The following is a 16,964-nucleotide window of genomic DNA, read 5'->3' as shown; positions in this document are numbered from 1 at the left end:
AAATTGTTCATCTACCATACTAGATAATTAATTCTATCATACTGTAGCGTCGTAAATTGTACGCACTTGCTAGGGTGGTACAATTTCACACCTAGTTTAGCACCCGCCTTGGCGCATTTTGCATTTTGCATTGCATTTCCCCTTTAGCACTTAATTAATCAAATTAATTAGGTCTAAGGTCCTATTTCATCATCTTCCACATTATAAAGTTGGGCCCTTTCATTAAAGTGTGCCCCTTTCATTTTATTCTTCCAATACATCATTTAATCAAAAACCTTAATTAGGTCCTATTTTGAACTTGGGGGCTTGATTTCGGGGGTCAAAACATCTCGAAATCAGCTGTAACTTCGGGATTCTCTCTAAAATCATCATATCCGACGGCCCTGAAAATTTGGTAAAAAGTTGTCGAGACCATGGCGCCCGGCGTGCACATGGTCCCGGACATTTTTCCCGAAATTTTAGGAGCACGATCCAATCATAAAATAAAGCTTAACCCCGAGAAATTGGCGGGAGATTCAATCTCTAGGTCGGCCAAAAGTTGAAATTAAGACCTAGGGTTTCATATATAAGAGCTCTCTTTCTTCATTTGAAAGGATCCAGATTTTTGGTTTGAAGGGCCTTCTATGCAGCGAAAGAGCGGATCTTTGAAGACTTCAACAACATTCAACATCCATCAAGCATTCATCAATTTCATTCATCCATTTAGGGCTTTGAAGGCATTGAAGAACAATAAGGGATCACCGACTGAAGATTGGCTTGTACCCCTCCCTTGGGGTTGGGTATGATTTCATGTTGTTTTCATGTCTTTGCATAAGCCTCATTATATCACTTGTATTCATGCTTTAGATCTCTTTACATCTTGATTTGGAGCATTTACATTATCATTTACAAGCAATTAGGGTTTACTTTCTAGGTTGCTCTAGCTTGCTTACTTGCATTTTAGGATCTTGCACACACACAAGGTCTGCACACACACATTACTTTTACAATACAACTTGGCTATTCGTGGAGGTGGAAATCACCAAAGCGGGGGTTTGACTAAGGCAAAACCCTATATAGCCGCCCACCATACCTTTTCAGATATAAGTGCAGGTTTCGGGATTCGGACGACGCCGCAAGTTGCAGATCTGACAGAAGTAGACGGAGACTGAACTTCACACCAAATTGCAGAGCAAAAGACCAGGACAGGGGCGTAGGGCGCCCTGGTCCTGCCAGGACAGGGGCGCTGGGCGCCCTGGTCTTTCTATCAGACAGCAAGTTTCAGCATTTTTCCGACAACTTTTCAGGTTGCAAAACAGCAGTTTCAGGTGCAGAATCAGGACAGTGGCGCCCACGCCCCCGTCCCGAACATTTTCACTCAGATTTTAACTCCGGGTACGCATCTGCATTCTTGTCTTGTCCTTGTGTTTACAGCTTTCCATAGTTTAAGTTCAATTCTGCAATCTTGTTATTAGTTCATACTTGCACTTTGGGGTTGGGAATTGAACTTGCTTCATTTTATCTATCATTTGCAACAAAGGAATAGAAATCCTAATAGGTAGCCTGTGGCTCTCTCTTCCACAAAAAGAAGTAGCCAATTGTGTGATACCTCTAGGCTCTTTCGTATTCCACAAGTGTGTGATTGAAAGTGAGATTAGGGCATGTTTGCTTAGTGTCACTTTTTCCCCCACACACATACTAGATAATTAATTTTATCATCCATAATTCTTAATGCAAGTGTCAACCTTTGTTACTATTTCAGTTCTAAGAAAGAAGAGGATGTCTATGTTACCAAAGCGCTTAGAGACCAAAATACAATGGGCTCCCTCAAAGCTTACGGATCCAAGCCCTTACCCTAGCTTGGGAATCATCCTATTAATCGGATTTAGACTGCCCCTCTTTGGAAACAACTCAATCCCATCTTCTTAAATAATGACAGTAGTAACAAGAATGAAATTGTATATACATATTACCTTAAGAATTGTTTCTGATTTACAATCTAATATTGTTATTTTTTCTGATCAAGACATTTTATATATATATTCTTCACTTATATTTCAGTTATTATAAGTTACAGCAGAATATTCTCAGAAAGAAACATTAATAGTATAACAAATATTGCTTAGCATACCATTGGCAGCAAGATACAATTTGCTGACATCCACCGATCTCATCCTTTCACTTTTCCTTATCCTTTGGTGCCCTTATCTTCTTCCTTGCAGATCGATCTTTATATCTTCTAAGTTAAGGCATAGAGTCATTATTTTCTGCAAGGGACGTCTTTCTTCATAAGGGTGTGTTTCTTCCTATTGACTGTTGTCCCTTCGTGGCTACTTGGAACTGATTTGTTACTATTCATTTGTTTAGGATTGTGAAATCTTTTGCCTTTAATTAATAGTTTATTAGGATGACCAGTTCTTAGCAAAGGTTATTAATAAATAGTCATTAATTAATAACATTCAATCCTCTTAATTTGTACGTGGATTGCTGTATTCCCTTAATCTTATCATTGTATTCATTAAGTTTGTGCACTGATGTAATTTAAAGTGCTAGCCATTGATGTAATTAGGTTGTTGTCATCCCATTACTGTTTACGGCAATGTTTATTACCAATTACTGTAGAAAATTGTGAAGTCTTACAAAGTAAGACAGTTTTCTGAATTTATTTAGTTAGGATAGCGATGATGAATGTGATATAGCCGGGGTTATGACATTAAGCCTATATCTCTCCATGATATACGGATACCTCCCAATGAGGTAACACTCAATCATAGCATAACAAAGATACCTAGCATCATTTGGCCATCCCTCCCCCTTCCTCCAAGGCCTCCAAACTACACCCCTAAACTGCAACTTGTCTAGAACCCATTGCCAATGCTCTATATCGTGTGTCTGTTAGTACCTAACAATCCTCTGCCACCCAAAGACAAGGATCCCCAAAATCCAATGCCATCCTATCACCAATAGGTTGGAGCACTATGATGTGCTCCCATGCCCAAACCTAAAGCAATGTCACATGCCCAAGACTTCACCCGTCCCTCTAGGTAACCAAATACAAATCTCTATACAAATGAGCCAACATACATGTTCCCCATGCAAATTTTTGACCATGCTCCACCATCTTTGATTCACAATCAGCTAGGCTAATGTGAAATTATCGCCCACTCTTGTCAAGCAAGTTAATGCCACTAACAAGAGCCACCATCACCAGTGGGAAGTCTAGAACCATCCCTTTGCATGCATCCAAATATAAGGTCATCCCTCTCCTAGGGAGGTCTACTCTCCCAAACAACCTCTGCATATCATGTCTAAAACTGTGTTCTTCGTATATACCAACCAAGTCTAAATTGACAATCGTAGTATCCGCCAAACATCCTCTAGAGTGACTGTCATCTTCCCCGTCAACAGATGGAAGGTGCTGGTCTTTGAATGCCACCTCTATGCCAATGTCATGAGCATAGCTTTGTGCGCTCGAATAGCTGGCATCCCCGCTATGTACTCAATCTTGCATGCTCATAGTGTCGCCTGCTCTGCATCTTCCAATCCAACCATCAAGCTCAACACCGGTAACCTTTGCTCTTGCATCTCCAGCAACCTCAATCACTTTTGTATAGCATTCCACAACATCCATTAGTCCTCATCAATCTACTAACCCATTTACATGCATGCATCCCTATCCCCTTTACCCCTTTTCCCTTTTTTCCTCCCAAGCACAAACATCAATTTATCCAATGCATCCATCGAGTACCTCACATGGCCACCATTTTACCCTTTTCCTATGTTTTTATATGCAACCACTACACTTCTACCCAACCGTTGTTTTGTACAATCACTGCAATTTTTCGCAACCGCCCCAAGTTCTACAAAGCCCTCGATTGGCTCCTCAACCCTTGACAAAGCCACCCTAACCCTAAACACATCCCTTGTTTTGAAAAATACCGCTTCAATAGTTGCATTGTTTGACCTACTAAACCACTAATTAAATGCTCAAGAGAGTGATATCTACCATCGCTTTGTTGGACACCTATACCGCCTCACTCCACCTGATGCTCATTGACTACCGTGTTCTCCATCTTTCCTATGCTACTCTTCTAAATTCACTATTGGCTAAGGTAAAAATGAATAGTTTTTAACACCCTCCCCCCCCCCCCAACCCAAAAAATTTCACCCATTTCTTCCTCCCACCTCTATTTTTCTTTCATTCATTCTTGTTTCTCCTCTATTTATTTTTTCGCTATTTTATCCTTCCAAGAGGTCAACCAAACCCTTTTTCGTCAATCTACCCTTTTGAGGGGTATCACCCTTCTACCATACTTTCCTTATCTCTTCCACAATCTTTTTCTCTCTATAATTCTTTGAGTGACCTATATTTTATTTTTCTTTGAAATAATGTTATTTTAATGTCATTTCAAAGAGGGGCAAAATGTAAACACCTAAAATTGACACTTCATCAAGTTTGGATTAGTTCTTCCAAAATTGATCATACACAATTGATCAATTACCCTTGTTTTTGACATCCATATCAAATAATATTTTTATTATTTAATTAATATCTTCCACTAGCCCCATTATCCCCATTCCTTATCTAAAATCATTTTTCCCATTTATCTCTAAGGTCTAACCTTGGTAAATATTTATTTGGTGGTTATTTACCTAAACCCTTTATCCCCCTTTCCTCCCAAATTAAATAAAAATATATATTTATTTAATTGCCCATTTTGTCCACTTTCCATATTATCCATCTTAATCCTACATTATCACCTAATTGCCCTCTAACTATGTGCACATGAGATAATCAATGATTAACCTATGATTTGACCCAACCAAGTCCCCATGAGGATTCACTTGTCATACCATGTACATGACAAGCGGTACTCAAGGGTCGCCTACTTTGGCCATCAATAATCGTATATTTAAAATTCTCAATATCCTTGGATGTATGGGGCAATCCAAATTCCACCTTTCTAAAAATCATCCCAAGATACTTTATAGTACCCCATCATATCCCATCCATCTACTTTATCCCATGTCAAGTCCCCACCATTGATCTTCCTACAATCATGGAACCACCCTATCCAACTAATCACCATTTGCCACTTGTCCAATCCTCCTTGCTTGAGATTCTCATCCATTTTGTGCCATTGATCCTTCCTTTGCATCCTACCTTCCATCCAAACCTCCAAAAGTCTATAAATGAAGGTCCCTAATGCAATATTATGCTGCTGAAGTTGAGCACTAACATCCTAAAGCAATTGGGCAAAACCACTTTTAGTAGTCCATATAGGAGATAGATACAAGTTATCATTTTATACTTAAATTGTTATGATCTCTTAAATGACCTAATCTTGAATGTTTATTGTTAATTGTGATTGCGCATTTAGGTTGTTTTAGGTCTCTTAGTGCTACTTTTAATTGCTTACAATCCCATCCCATCGTAAAGATCACCTTTTGGCATTTTCCCCAAAGTTGGTGATTCTGAAGAATTTGTTTGAAACTTTAAGGCTTTTGTGCCCGGAAAAGCTCTCATAGAATGGAATAAGCCTATAAAAAGGCTTCAGAATTCAAAGTAAAAAATATTGAAAGGATTTCAGGAATCTGACATGGCCTTATCATAAGAAGCATTTGGAAAATTTGATTAAGAATCTAAACTGCACAACCCATGAGCCATTCTGGTGAAAGAAAAGTGATCCTAATGTCCTCAAAGTGAAATGTGAGAAGCCTGACTCATTCCAGGATGTTCATTGTAGGTTGAATAAAGCGTTCCCCATTCTCTCATCAAGTTACTAAAGACGAAAGGAGTCAACGATTATACTGTGAGTAGCACGATGGCAACATAGCTACACTTTGGATTCCGACCAGCTAATCAAGCATGGGATATACTTAAGTCTTCCGAGTTCTTTTAATTTATTCCGTTTTAGCAGATTCAAAGTTTTTTGGATCTCTCTATCTCCTATAAGGCTGATAATGTTTTTGTGGTTTCAATGTTTCTTAGCTTTCAGTTTGAGTTCGGAGGACCACCTTTGTTTTGGTGTAAGAGGAAGGCATATAAGCAAGGATATAGACGAATTATATAGTCTGTGCACTTTTATGGGTTCTACGAAACAATTCGGTCTATAGAATCTTAAAATTTGGTTGTCGTCATTATTATCATTTCTCAGTCAAACTGGTGAACCAATATCTAATTTTAAAATTGCTTATGTGAAAATTTCTGAATTTTGATGCCATGGTCTTTGGACATGGATGTTTTGATGCTATTTTGCTATATTTTATGCAAGGGTGTGCCTGGAATCCAACCCATATTTTTCTAGTTTAACAAACAGGCTTCAAATTTTTCGAGGGGAACCAAAAATCCAGGCAGCAAGTTGAAGTAAAAAGTCGAACAACTCACAGTATTGAGCTCCATAGCACTGGTTTTCTTTGAAGGCTCTTTGAACGTCTTCCCTGAGGAGTAACGTTAAAAAAAAAAAGTTAGGGTTTAGTTCTGTAGTTAAAACATAGTAAAAAATGGTGAGTTTTAAAATGATTACCTTTTCGGACTTTAATGCCTTTGCCATGTCGGCCCGCAGCTTGAACTTTCTTTTGACGACCTTTGAACAAATCTCCCTTCTGCGTCATTTCTAAATGCAACAAGAATACAACACAGAAATAGCCCTTCTTCCCTGCCGCTTCCTCTGCCCTGCCTCTCTTCAAAAAACCATCAACTTTCTCTACCACAATCTTGACGTTTAGTATTTTGGGAGGATACTAACAGGGTTGTCCCACGCCGCTATATAATTAGGTTTGTTGTTTGAATTTTATAATGTAAATTTTGAATTAATTAGAAATAATCTAGCAATCACACTTTGGTGTGCAATGGGTATAGTGAAAAAGTGTGAAAGGTCAATTAGGGAAAAAATTGATGTATTTTGCAAACATTTGTTTAGTGAAGTTCAATTGGTAGGCCATTTAAAAATTGATGTTGTTTGTGCCACCAAGGTCTCAATCAAGAAGCGATAGCTTAAAATGAACTATGCATCTAGTTATAGGGATCCAAACATGAGTTAAAAAAGAAAGATAGGGATAATGAGATATAGATAGAGAGGGAGAGGAAGAGGTGGGAAGATATAGTTAAAGGGGTCAAGAGAGAGATAAAGGAGGTAATAGAATGAATGAAAGATTTTAATGACGTCCACAAGACTGAACAGTCTAGGGACCGAAGGTCGCATCCGTAATTAATCTTCAGATTCCTTTCGATGTCCAATCTTCTACTATTGATTTTGACTAGGAGGCTGGCAATCTGGTTAATTCTATCTTCCTCAAATAACTAATGCATGTTGTCAACCCTCAATCCATTTTCATACTGAGTGTGGATGTCCTCATAAGTCGTGCACTCCATGATGGAGTGTCATTCCATTTCCACAACCCCTTTATTGCAGAATATGCAAGTTATTTCCTCCCATGCTTCTTTGGGTATCTTCCACCTACCGGTCTCGCATCTAAGGTGGTGTGACCCAAATCTCAGTTGTGTAATTAGCATCCACGCTTTACCTTTAATAGCCCCTAAATATAATTTTTCACCGTGGTCCTTTGTTGGGTTAAACTCTTTGATGTAGTATGTTTTTTTTTCCACCCAATCTGATTTGTCCACATGGTGATATGAAATTTTTCAATAACATAACTTTTTATTTCACAGTTGGTGTTAAGACACTCATGCAAATCGATTTTCCACTTGTTCAACCAATTGTTGTTCTACTTCATCCAGGTTTTTTTCCTTTGGTTTAGCATCTCTTCCACAACCATTTTAGGCTAGCGATGCTTATCCATGTTCGCAACTTTCTTTAAACAACATATCAATCGGGTTATAGCTGAGGCTTCCAAAGAAAAAGTACCCGCTTCAGCTAACAAAATTTCATACAGGACCGTGCTTTTAACTTTGAGATTGCTTGTTATTAAATGCTTATGGATTCTTTCTAGTTTGCCTCCAACTGCAATTAGACATGCTGCTACCCCATACCTCACAACCATAGAGAAAACCCAGTGTGACTAGAAGACCAAAAAGGGTTTTCTTGGTTTTCCAGTCCCAAAATTTCACTTTTTTACACCTATTTTGGAGTAAGTATGAGGCTCTCCAACCTCCTTGTATCATTTTTGTTCTACAAGTCTCCCAACTGAGCTTGTAGAGAAAATCGATCCCAAGGTACTTGTATTCTTTTACTATTTCCAATGGATTGCCTTCAAAAAGAAAGGTAGTTTGTTTGTCTTTTCTTTTTAATGGGAAAATCATGAGTTTGGTCTTGGAGATGTTAACTTGCATCCCAACCTCCTAACAAAAGTCTTCAAAAACTTTCAAATGTTCTCTTAACCCATGAGCTATTTTTGAAATTAGGATAAGATCATCAGCATTTAAAAGGAGCTTCACCACATAACCTACCAACTGAACACCCTCACCCTCTGTCTTATTTAACCAAGCTCCTAACTTATCAATGTATAGCCCAAAAAGCATAGGAGATAGAGGGAAGCCCTGTTTAACTCCAATGTCGCTGCCAAAATAATCTGACATGCCTTCCCTTGTTCTAATTTTAGCTCTAACCTTCTCATATAGTCTATGGACTGCAGCTCTATACCCATCTAGGATGCCTAGCTCTTCCATTTTGTGTCATAGTTTATCTCTAGGTACTGTGTCAAAAGTTTTCTTAAAGTCCATAAAACATCAATAAGCTTCCTCACCTTGAGTATTCCAAATTTTTTCTATCAAGTGTCGAAGAGCAATGCAGTGATCAATGGTAGAATGTCTTGCCCTAAAACCTGCCTACCCTTTTACCTTCTTTCTCTACCCAGCTGTTGATCCGACATTCTAACATGCTTCCAAAGAACTCGTCAAGGAGAGGATTGACCATAATCATGTGATAGTTAGAAGGGTCATCGATATTCCCATTTTTAAAGAGAGGGATGACCACACTAGTTGTCCATTCCACCGGAAAACCTTTCTAAATGATGTTATTGAAAATTCTCCTTATATGAGGGGCGAGAACCTTGCTTCCCCACTTTAAGAATTCAGCTTGTAACCCATCTATGCCATGTGCTTTACCACTTGCTAAATTCTTTATGCCTCAGTGAATATCATTCATTGTGAAAAGTTTCATTGAAGTGTTAACAGCAGGTGGATAGTTTTTTTCATGAGTGTGTTCATAAAGGACCTTGGCATATTCCAACCATTGTGTGTTCGTAATGCTATTTTCTGTCTTCTTTTTCTTTTGTTGCAACTCCTTCCAAAACCCTTGGGATTATGTCTTCCGAGAGAAATTAGTTCCTTCCTTCTTTCATTAACATATTTTTCTTTTTTTGATTGCACCAATTTTACATTTTTTTTCTTGTGCTCTTTGTCCATTCCACCTTCTTTTAGTGATCTCTTGGTTGTCTTACAATCTTCATCATACCACGGATTTGCCAAAAATGTGTTTCCAGCCCTCATCTTGGATTGAGATCTTTTGCATGACCTTAGAGCCTCGTGGATTAATGGGATCAGTTGGCTGCTATGAATGTGGGCCCCTATCTTCTTGGTTGCCTGAACCTTTCCGGTATACTTCAGATTGTGTAAATGTTTCTTAAGATCGGCTCTAAAGATTTCTTTATTTTTTTTATTTATGAGGATTTTTCCCTTGGAAGGGCCATTCTTTTGCATGTGGTGAACCTGCTCATTGCGTTGATTGCATGGAGAGATGCCCAGTTTAACAAGAAGAGGTGAATGGTCTGAATTCATCTCAATAGAGCAGTCCTCAATATCAAACTTCAGCAATCTAGAAATGAAACTTTATGAGCAAATCACGTAGTCTACAACACTTTGGCCATTATAAGTATTGCATGCGATGCCCCTTGATCTTGGCCAATCTTTCATGCCATTGCAAATGACCAAGCCAAATAAACTACAAAGGCCAAGTAATTCTGCCCCAAACTGAGACACGTTGCCCTTACCATCTTGAGAGGTTCTTTCCCAATGTTGATCTCTGTCTTCTTCTAACCAAAGAGGATTGTTTTCCCCTCTCTCTTCATTGCCCAACTAAAGGGATTGATTATTAGTTGTTCTTGCATTAAAGTCTCCCATTAGCACTATGTCACCAAAGGTACTGAAAATAGAGAGAAGAAGAGAGAGGGAGGAGATATAGAGACAGAGAGGGAGAAACAAGGAGTGTGTGTGAAATTGTGAGAGATATTGAGATAGAGATGGGGAGGAGTAACAAGGAGTGTGTGAACAAGATTTAGAGAGATGGATAGATAGATGATAGAGAAATAAAGAGATATAAAAGGAGTAACATAGAGAGGAGAGAGAGGGAGAGGGAGAGGTATAGATATGGAGAGATAAGGAAGAGAGGGGGGGGAGAGAGAGAGAGAGAGAGAGAGAGAGAGAGAGAGAGAGAGAGAGAGAGAGAGAGAGAGAGAGATGCACAAAGAGGTAAAGAGATAGAGGTAGGGGAGAGAGATAGAGAGAGATGGAGAGATAAATTATATGTATTATATAAATTAAAAGAAAAAATTAAACTATAAATGTTCTAAAAAAAATTAAAATTTTAATAAGATAAATAATTATAAATTAAATTAAATTAACTCTAATAGCTTTTAATTATTATTTGTAATTTCGTAAAAAGACATAAATAATTAAAAATAAATTTCAAACTTAAATCTAAAATAAAAATAAAAATAGAATAAACTAAATGCAAAGTCAAAATATTAATAAAAATAATAATTTGGTTTTTTAATAATAAATAGTAAATATTTTAAATTGAAAAATAACTAAATAAAAATAAAATTATTTTTTAAAAATTTATAAGATCTAAATATTAATAAAACATGTACCTAAAAAATATAATTAATAGATTACAAACATCGTTAACATTAATTGAATCACAACGCAAATCCTAACCTTAAGATTTATCATATCTTAAATGATGCATAATGTAGTTTTTTATTATGAAAAAAACAAGTTTTGAAGGGACCCGAAACCCTTTACATCAAAATTGCAAAAGAAATATCGATTAACGCCCATAACAAAACAAGTCCATCAAACAAAACCCCATGGGGCTGAGAGACAACAGATAAAAAATATAAAGACCACCCAATCCACCTAAATAGCAAACTACCAGCATAGACACAACAACAGAAACAAAAAATCAACCCAAATTTGTTTAAGTCTCAAAAATATCAGCATCCTGCTGGTGCATCTTCTTGGTAGCATTCTTAAGATCCAGAATATCCTAGGGCACTTCAATGACTCTCTTTTTCAAGCTTGCACGAGTGTGTTTACCTAGAGGACCCGACTCCATAGAACCAGCAGTCACAATTTGTTAACCATGGTGGACATAGTCTCAGCAAAGGCCTTAACAATATTATGACTGCTTTCCATAATGCCATGGAGGGTAGCCTCACATTTGTCAATCCTAGCCTCAGCATCCACAATTTTCTTATCATAAATCTCCTTAATCTTTTGGGTGGCTTCCATGTTTTTGGCCATACAATCAGCCATAACTTTCTTTTCGCTCTCAGTCCAGAGAGCACCCCTTGAAGCCCCCTCAATCACCTCCTTACCAGTACTAATAGGATGAGCAACATCAACAACTTTCAACTTGTCCCCAACACTCACATTAGCCTGCACAACTTCCATTTTGGAAGATAAAGACCTTTGTTTGAGATTAATATTCTTAATCTCAAAAAACACCCACCTGAAAAGTCAGAAAACTTCCAGAGAGTTGTTCTTGGCAATATTCAGCACATCAAACGGGATCCCCTGTGAAGCAAAATCCATCGAATCCTGGGAGTTGTGTTCTGAACCATGGGAGGAAGAAGACGCCTCAATATTGGGTCTAAACCGGGGAGTCCTGCTCACGAGAGCTATCTGAACCCACCAAGGTAGTCTTTTTAGCTTTTCCTTTAGGTCGTTTACTTGAACCCTCTCCACCAACTTCAAGGGACCCCTTACTAACACCCGAGGCGAACATCTTAAGCCCAACTTTAGCCCTTTTGTTGGGATGGGGGAGAAATCCCCATCATTACTATCAGTATCCCAACCCTCCGACTTTGAATCCTCACTATCATCAATCTCTTCCGTAGAAAAGGGAGGGGGATTTCTAGGGTTCTCAGAAGCCCTAACCTTCAAGTGCTCATAGATAAGAGATATTAATCCTTGATGCAAAACCGGATTAACATGGGGATTCTCCTTAAAATCTGAAATACTAGCGCTCAAAGAAGACAACAAATAGAATGGAAAAGAAAATTTCTCGTTGTGACTAAAATGGTTAAGGAGCACAAAATGATACCCGTAGATTTTAGTAAATCTATCATCCAAAGTGAAGAATTCCATAATCACCCTCAAGAGTACCCTCCAAATGGGCTTAATCTGATGTGGCTCGAAATGGGTCTTGTTCACCTTAACCAGACACTCACGCACCTTGTCTTTCTTGGGGAACATCTTCATAGCAGCATCAGAGATCCTTATATCTCTATAAAAATTTATCCCCTCCATAGACATACCTGTCACTTCAGCTATAAACCCTTCATCAATCTATGTAACCCTATCCAAACAAGCTCGCCTTACCATTCTTCCACCCCTTCACAAATTGCCTGGTAATACTCTGGTTGTTCCCATGTAGCTTTTCCAGGAATGGTGTCATACCCCCCTGTTGCAACCTATGCCAAATGGTAGGATTCTTCTTCCAATTGGCACAATTAGTCGACTTGACTCTGCACCTCTTACCCCCTATAGCTTCAATTCTTGACAAAGAAACAATGCTCTTCGTAGAAACAAATTCGGTCACAAAAAAATTAGCAACAGCTTCCAAAACAAGCAACACCCATAAAACTTGCGAGGTCTGAAGGTAATAATTATAAGTGAAGGCATTCAAACCGAAAACAAGCCAAAAAATGATGCCAAGATTAATTACTTTCATCATCGAATTTAGTAGGAATGCCATCAAATATGTCACGTATCCGATAGAGCATAAGAAAGGACCTGACCTCAGCCTCCAAGGTGTCTTCCTTAAACCAAGTCTTCCTCGAGTCAAGCCTAACCCCCATATTGGCAAAATAATCCGCTACACAATTAACTTCCCTATAGTCATGGGAAATGTAAGAATCATAATTTCTTTTTATTATATCAATAGAAGCTTTAGTGATATTTTCAATGGTCCAAGAAGGCTTACTTCTCCCTCTTAGGCACTGAATAATGTTATTCGAGTCACCTTGAATCCACACATTCTTGCATTGTAATTGTTTAGCAATTTGCAACGTTTGGAAGGCACCCATGGCTTCAACAAGGTGGTTGGTCTGGGTACCCGTGGGGAGTGCCACCTCTGCAATACACCTATCATGCTCATCCCTTATCACTCCCCCACACCCAGCCAACCCCGGATTGCCCTTAGCTGCCCCATCAAAAATAATCTTTACCTATCCCGAAGGAGGAAAACTCCACACACAACCATCTCTAGTCTTCTTCACCTATCTTCCAAATCTAGGCATATCAGAAACAACCCTCCACTCCTTAGAGACAACAATATCATAATCACTGCCCATGATAGAAGAAAATGAAGAAACAACACTCAACACCAAATTAATATTCTTAGAAATGGCCCTGCAGATTTTTTGAGCAACCACATGAAGGGGAAGAGAAGAATCCCTAAAAATATGATTATTCCTCTCCTTCCATATCCCCCAAGAGACGCGAGGGAAAATAAAAGACCACAACACCTTCAAAGTAGAATTAGAAGTAGGATGCCACCACTTCTTAAAAAATTCCAAAACATTTTGAGGGAAGACCCAACACAAGTTCCACTTCTGAAGGACCTTGCTCCATATATCCAAAGAAAAAGAGAAATGGAGAACAATATGGGAAATCAATTCCTCCTCTTGCAAGCAAAGAAAACATCTGTTGGGGAGCAGAAAACCCCTTCTACAAAGATATCAGTAGTGAGAATTTTATTTTGAAGCATGAGCCAAAAAAAGATATTAACTTTAGGGATAAGGTTCTTCACCCATGCTTTCGCCCAGTAGGGGGAGAGGAAGCAGGAGATAGCAAAGAGACTGTCGAAGCCACCAAGAAGCGACTTGAAGACGTTCCTCTCCAAATCAAAGAATCCTGAGAGTCCAAACAAGGGAGGCATGAGAGAAGAGACAACTGGATAGGAAGAAGCAAAGGACTGACATCAGAAATATTAACACACCTAGATTCCTTCCAATAGTCATCCACAAAAACACCAAAAGTAGCTTTACAATCCTCAGGAGCAAAATCAGGATTGTCACATAAAGAGCCAAGAGAGAGCCATGAGTCTTCCCAGAATCTAACAGTCTTACCATTTCCAACCTTCCAAGTTGCTCCCATCATAGCCACCTTTCTCGCCTTGAGCACATTATTCCAAAGGAAAGAGCCCAAAGGGAGAGCTTCTCCTCTAAAAAACTTCTTTAGAGAGGGGACATAGAACATATACTTGTTTTGCCAGATCGAGTTCCATTCACGGTTATCTTAAAAAATCCTCCATATCTGCTTAGCCAAGAGGGCTTTATTAAAAGATCAGATACTTCAAATACCCAAACCCCCCTCTGCTATAGGTTTACAAACATTCTCCCATGCGAGCAAAGGCATACGCTTTTCTCCTCCACCCCAGACCACAGGAACCGCTTTTGAATCCTTTCAATAACTTCAACAAATTTCGAAGGAATTTTAAAAAGACTAAAAGCATAGACTGGGAGATTTTGAAGAGTAGACTTCAGAAGTTGTTATTTCCCATCCTAGCTCAACAAAGCACCTTTCCAACCCACCAATTTTTTATCGAATCTATCAATTAGGGACAACCAAAAGGAATTAGGTGGTTTCAAATAGAGAGGAAGGCCAAGATAGGTAGAAGGAAAAGAACCAATATCGCAACCAAGAATGTCTACAATCCTTCTCTGCCTGATCTCAAGAGTATTGAAAAAGAAAAGGGAACTCTTATTCTAATTAATTATCTGACCAGAAGCCTTACCATAAAGATTAAGAGCATTCTTCAAAGTTCTTGCTTCCCTAATAGTAGGACTCCCCAAAAGGATAGTATCATCAACGAACTGCTAGTGGGAGTACACAAGATTAGACGAAGAAGGATTCAAACCCTAAAAGGAAACTTCTAAAACCAGTTTCAGCAAGTATCTGCCAAGAGCTTCCGCCATTATAGTGAAAAAGATCAGATATCGGATCCCCTATCTTAAACTTCTAGAAGACTTGAAGAATCGAGAAGGGGAACCATTAATAAAGACAACAAAGGAGGGTGTAGAAACCAGCTACCAAATAAGCCTTATAACTCTGCCACAAAACCCAAAAGCATGAAGAATTCTGGAAAGATAAGACTAATCAACTTGGACAAGCCTTAGATAAATCCATCTTCATAAGAAATCCCTCTTTACAAGATACCTTCAGGGAATGGATGTTCTCATGCACCATGATGATATAATCAAGAATCTGCCTTCCTGGAACAAAGTCATTCTGTTGCGGGGAAATGATAGTAGGCAAAATAGATAGAAGTTTCAAAGTGAGAACCTTTGAAATAATCTTGTAAAAAGAGTTATAGAGGCTAATAGGGCGAAAACAATCCATAGCCTCAGCCCCAACAGACTTAGGGAACAAAACAATAAAAGTATAATTAAGCTCCTTTAGCAAATTCCTGACCCCAAAAAACTCTTTCACTCCATCAAAAACATCATTCTCCACAATATGCCAAAAAGTTTGGAAAAAAAACATCGGGAAGCCATCTGGCCCCAAGGCTTTATTATCTTCGAAGGAAAAAAATAGTAGCTTTAATTTCATCCTTAGAATGAATAGCAGTCAAAACCTTATTCTGCTCCTCACTCAAAATAGAGGGAATGGCTTCAAAAGAGAATTTTGAGCTTCAACATCCAAATTATCTTCAGCCGAAAGAAGGGAGGAAAAAAAACTAGAATCTTCCCCACAAATTTCATCATCTTTCAAAAGAATCCTATCACCCACAACCAGCTTAGAAATTATATTTGTCACTTTATGTTTAAGGGTAGTCAAATGGAAAAATCTGGTATTTTTGTCCCCAACAGACAACCATAAAGCCTTACATCTTTGCTTCCAAAAGACCTCTTTCCTCGCAATAATCTCATAGTATTTCTTCATAATAGCATTCTCCCTTTCCAAAGAATCAGAAGAATAACCTTCAGCCTGAATCTTGTCATGTATTTCTTTAAGCTCACACTAAATAGTAGATTTAGAAGCAAAAAGGTTACCAAACACATCTTTATTCCATCTTCTAATATTATCTTTCACATATCTAATTCTTTTGGCAACCTTGAACATAGCAGAACCATCCACCGCAATATTCCACCACTGCTTAATACTATCTTCCAGTAATGGACGAGACAACCACATCTTTTCAAACTAGAAGGGGAAGTTTCTCTTACCACCAATAGCATCAACAAAAAAAAGAAATGGGGAAGTGATCAGAGTCAACCGTGGGGAGGGCCATAAGAGAGCAGACATACTTCACCAGCCAATTATTGGAGATAAGAGTACGGTCCAAACGCACTTGGATCAAATCATCACCCGCTCTCCTATTGGTCCAGGTAAAAGAGGCGCCTTGAAGATCAACATCATGTAAAGAGTGAGCATCAACAAAATCCATCAAGTCCAACTAACTATCCACTTGAATTTGAGAGCCTCCAAATTTTTCCGAATTGCGAAGGGGAGTATTAAAATCTCCCATAATAATCCAATTGTCATCACTATGCCTTGAACGATGAGCCTCCAACTTCTTCCAAAACTTATTCCTAGCCGCTTTAGAATTGGGAGCATATATATTAGAGAGAACCCAGGTAAAGTCATCTCTAATATGATGAAACCTAACAGAGACAAAATTGGTATCCACTTCCAAAATTGCACCCTTAATATAGTTAAGATTCCAAAAAATACGGTCCCACCCGAGGCACCTTCAAAACTACTACCAACCACCCCACAATGCTTAAAAAACTTC

General features: G+C 38.5%; 1 protein-coding gene across 1 annotated transcript in view; it reads right to left on the bottom strand.

Moving 5' to 3' along the window:
* Nucleotides 1–6,733, bottom strand: part of LOC131073604 (uncharacterized) — a 28,169-nt gene extending 21,436 nt beyond the window's left edge. The window contains exons 1-2 of the mRNA XM_058010066.2: nucleotides 6,507–6,733; nucleotides 6,368–6,420 (exon numbers count right to left, since the gene is read on the bottom strand). Coding sequence (XP_057866049.2) covers nucleotides 6,368–6,420; nucleotides 6,507–6,594 — 141 coding nt within the window. The 5' untranslated portion in view covers nucleotides 6,595–6,733. The remainder of the gene's footprint in view (nucleotides 1–6,367; nucleotides 6,421–6,506) is intronic.
* Between the last annotated feature and the right edge of the window lie 10,231 nt (nucleotides 6,734–16,964).

The sequence above is a fragment of the Cryptomeria japonica genome, chromosome 11, assembly GCF_030272615.1.
Source record: "Cryptomeria japonica chromosome 11, Sugi_1.0, whole genome shotgun sequence".
In the NCBI taxonomy this organism is placed as follows: Eukaryota; Viridiplantae; Streptophyta; class Pinopsida; order Cupressales; family Cupressaceae; genus Cryptomeria; species Cryptomeria japonica.
The sequence above is the reverse complement of the archived record's forward strand: the minus strand, read 5'-3'. Positions and strand labels throughout refer to the sequence as shown.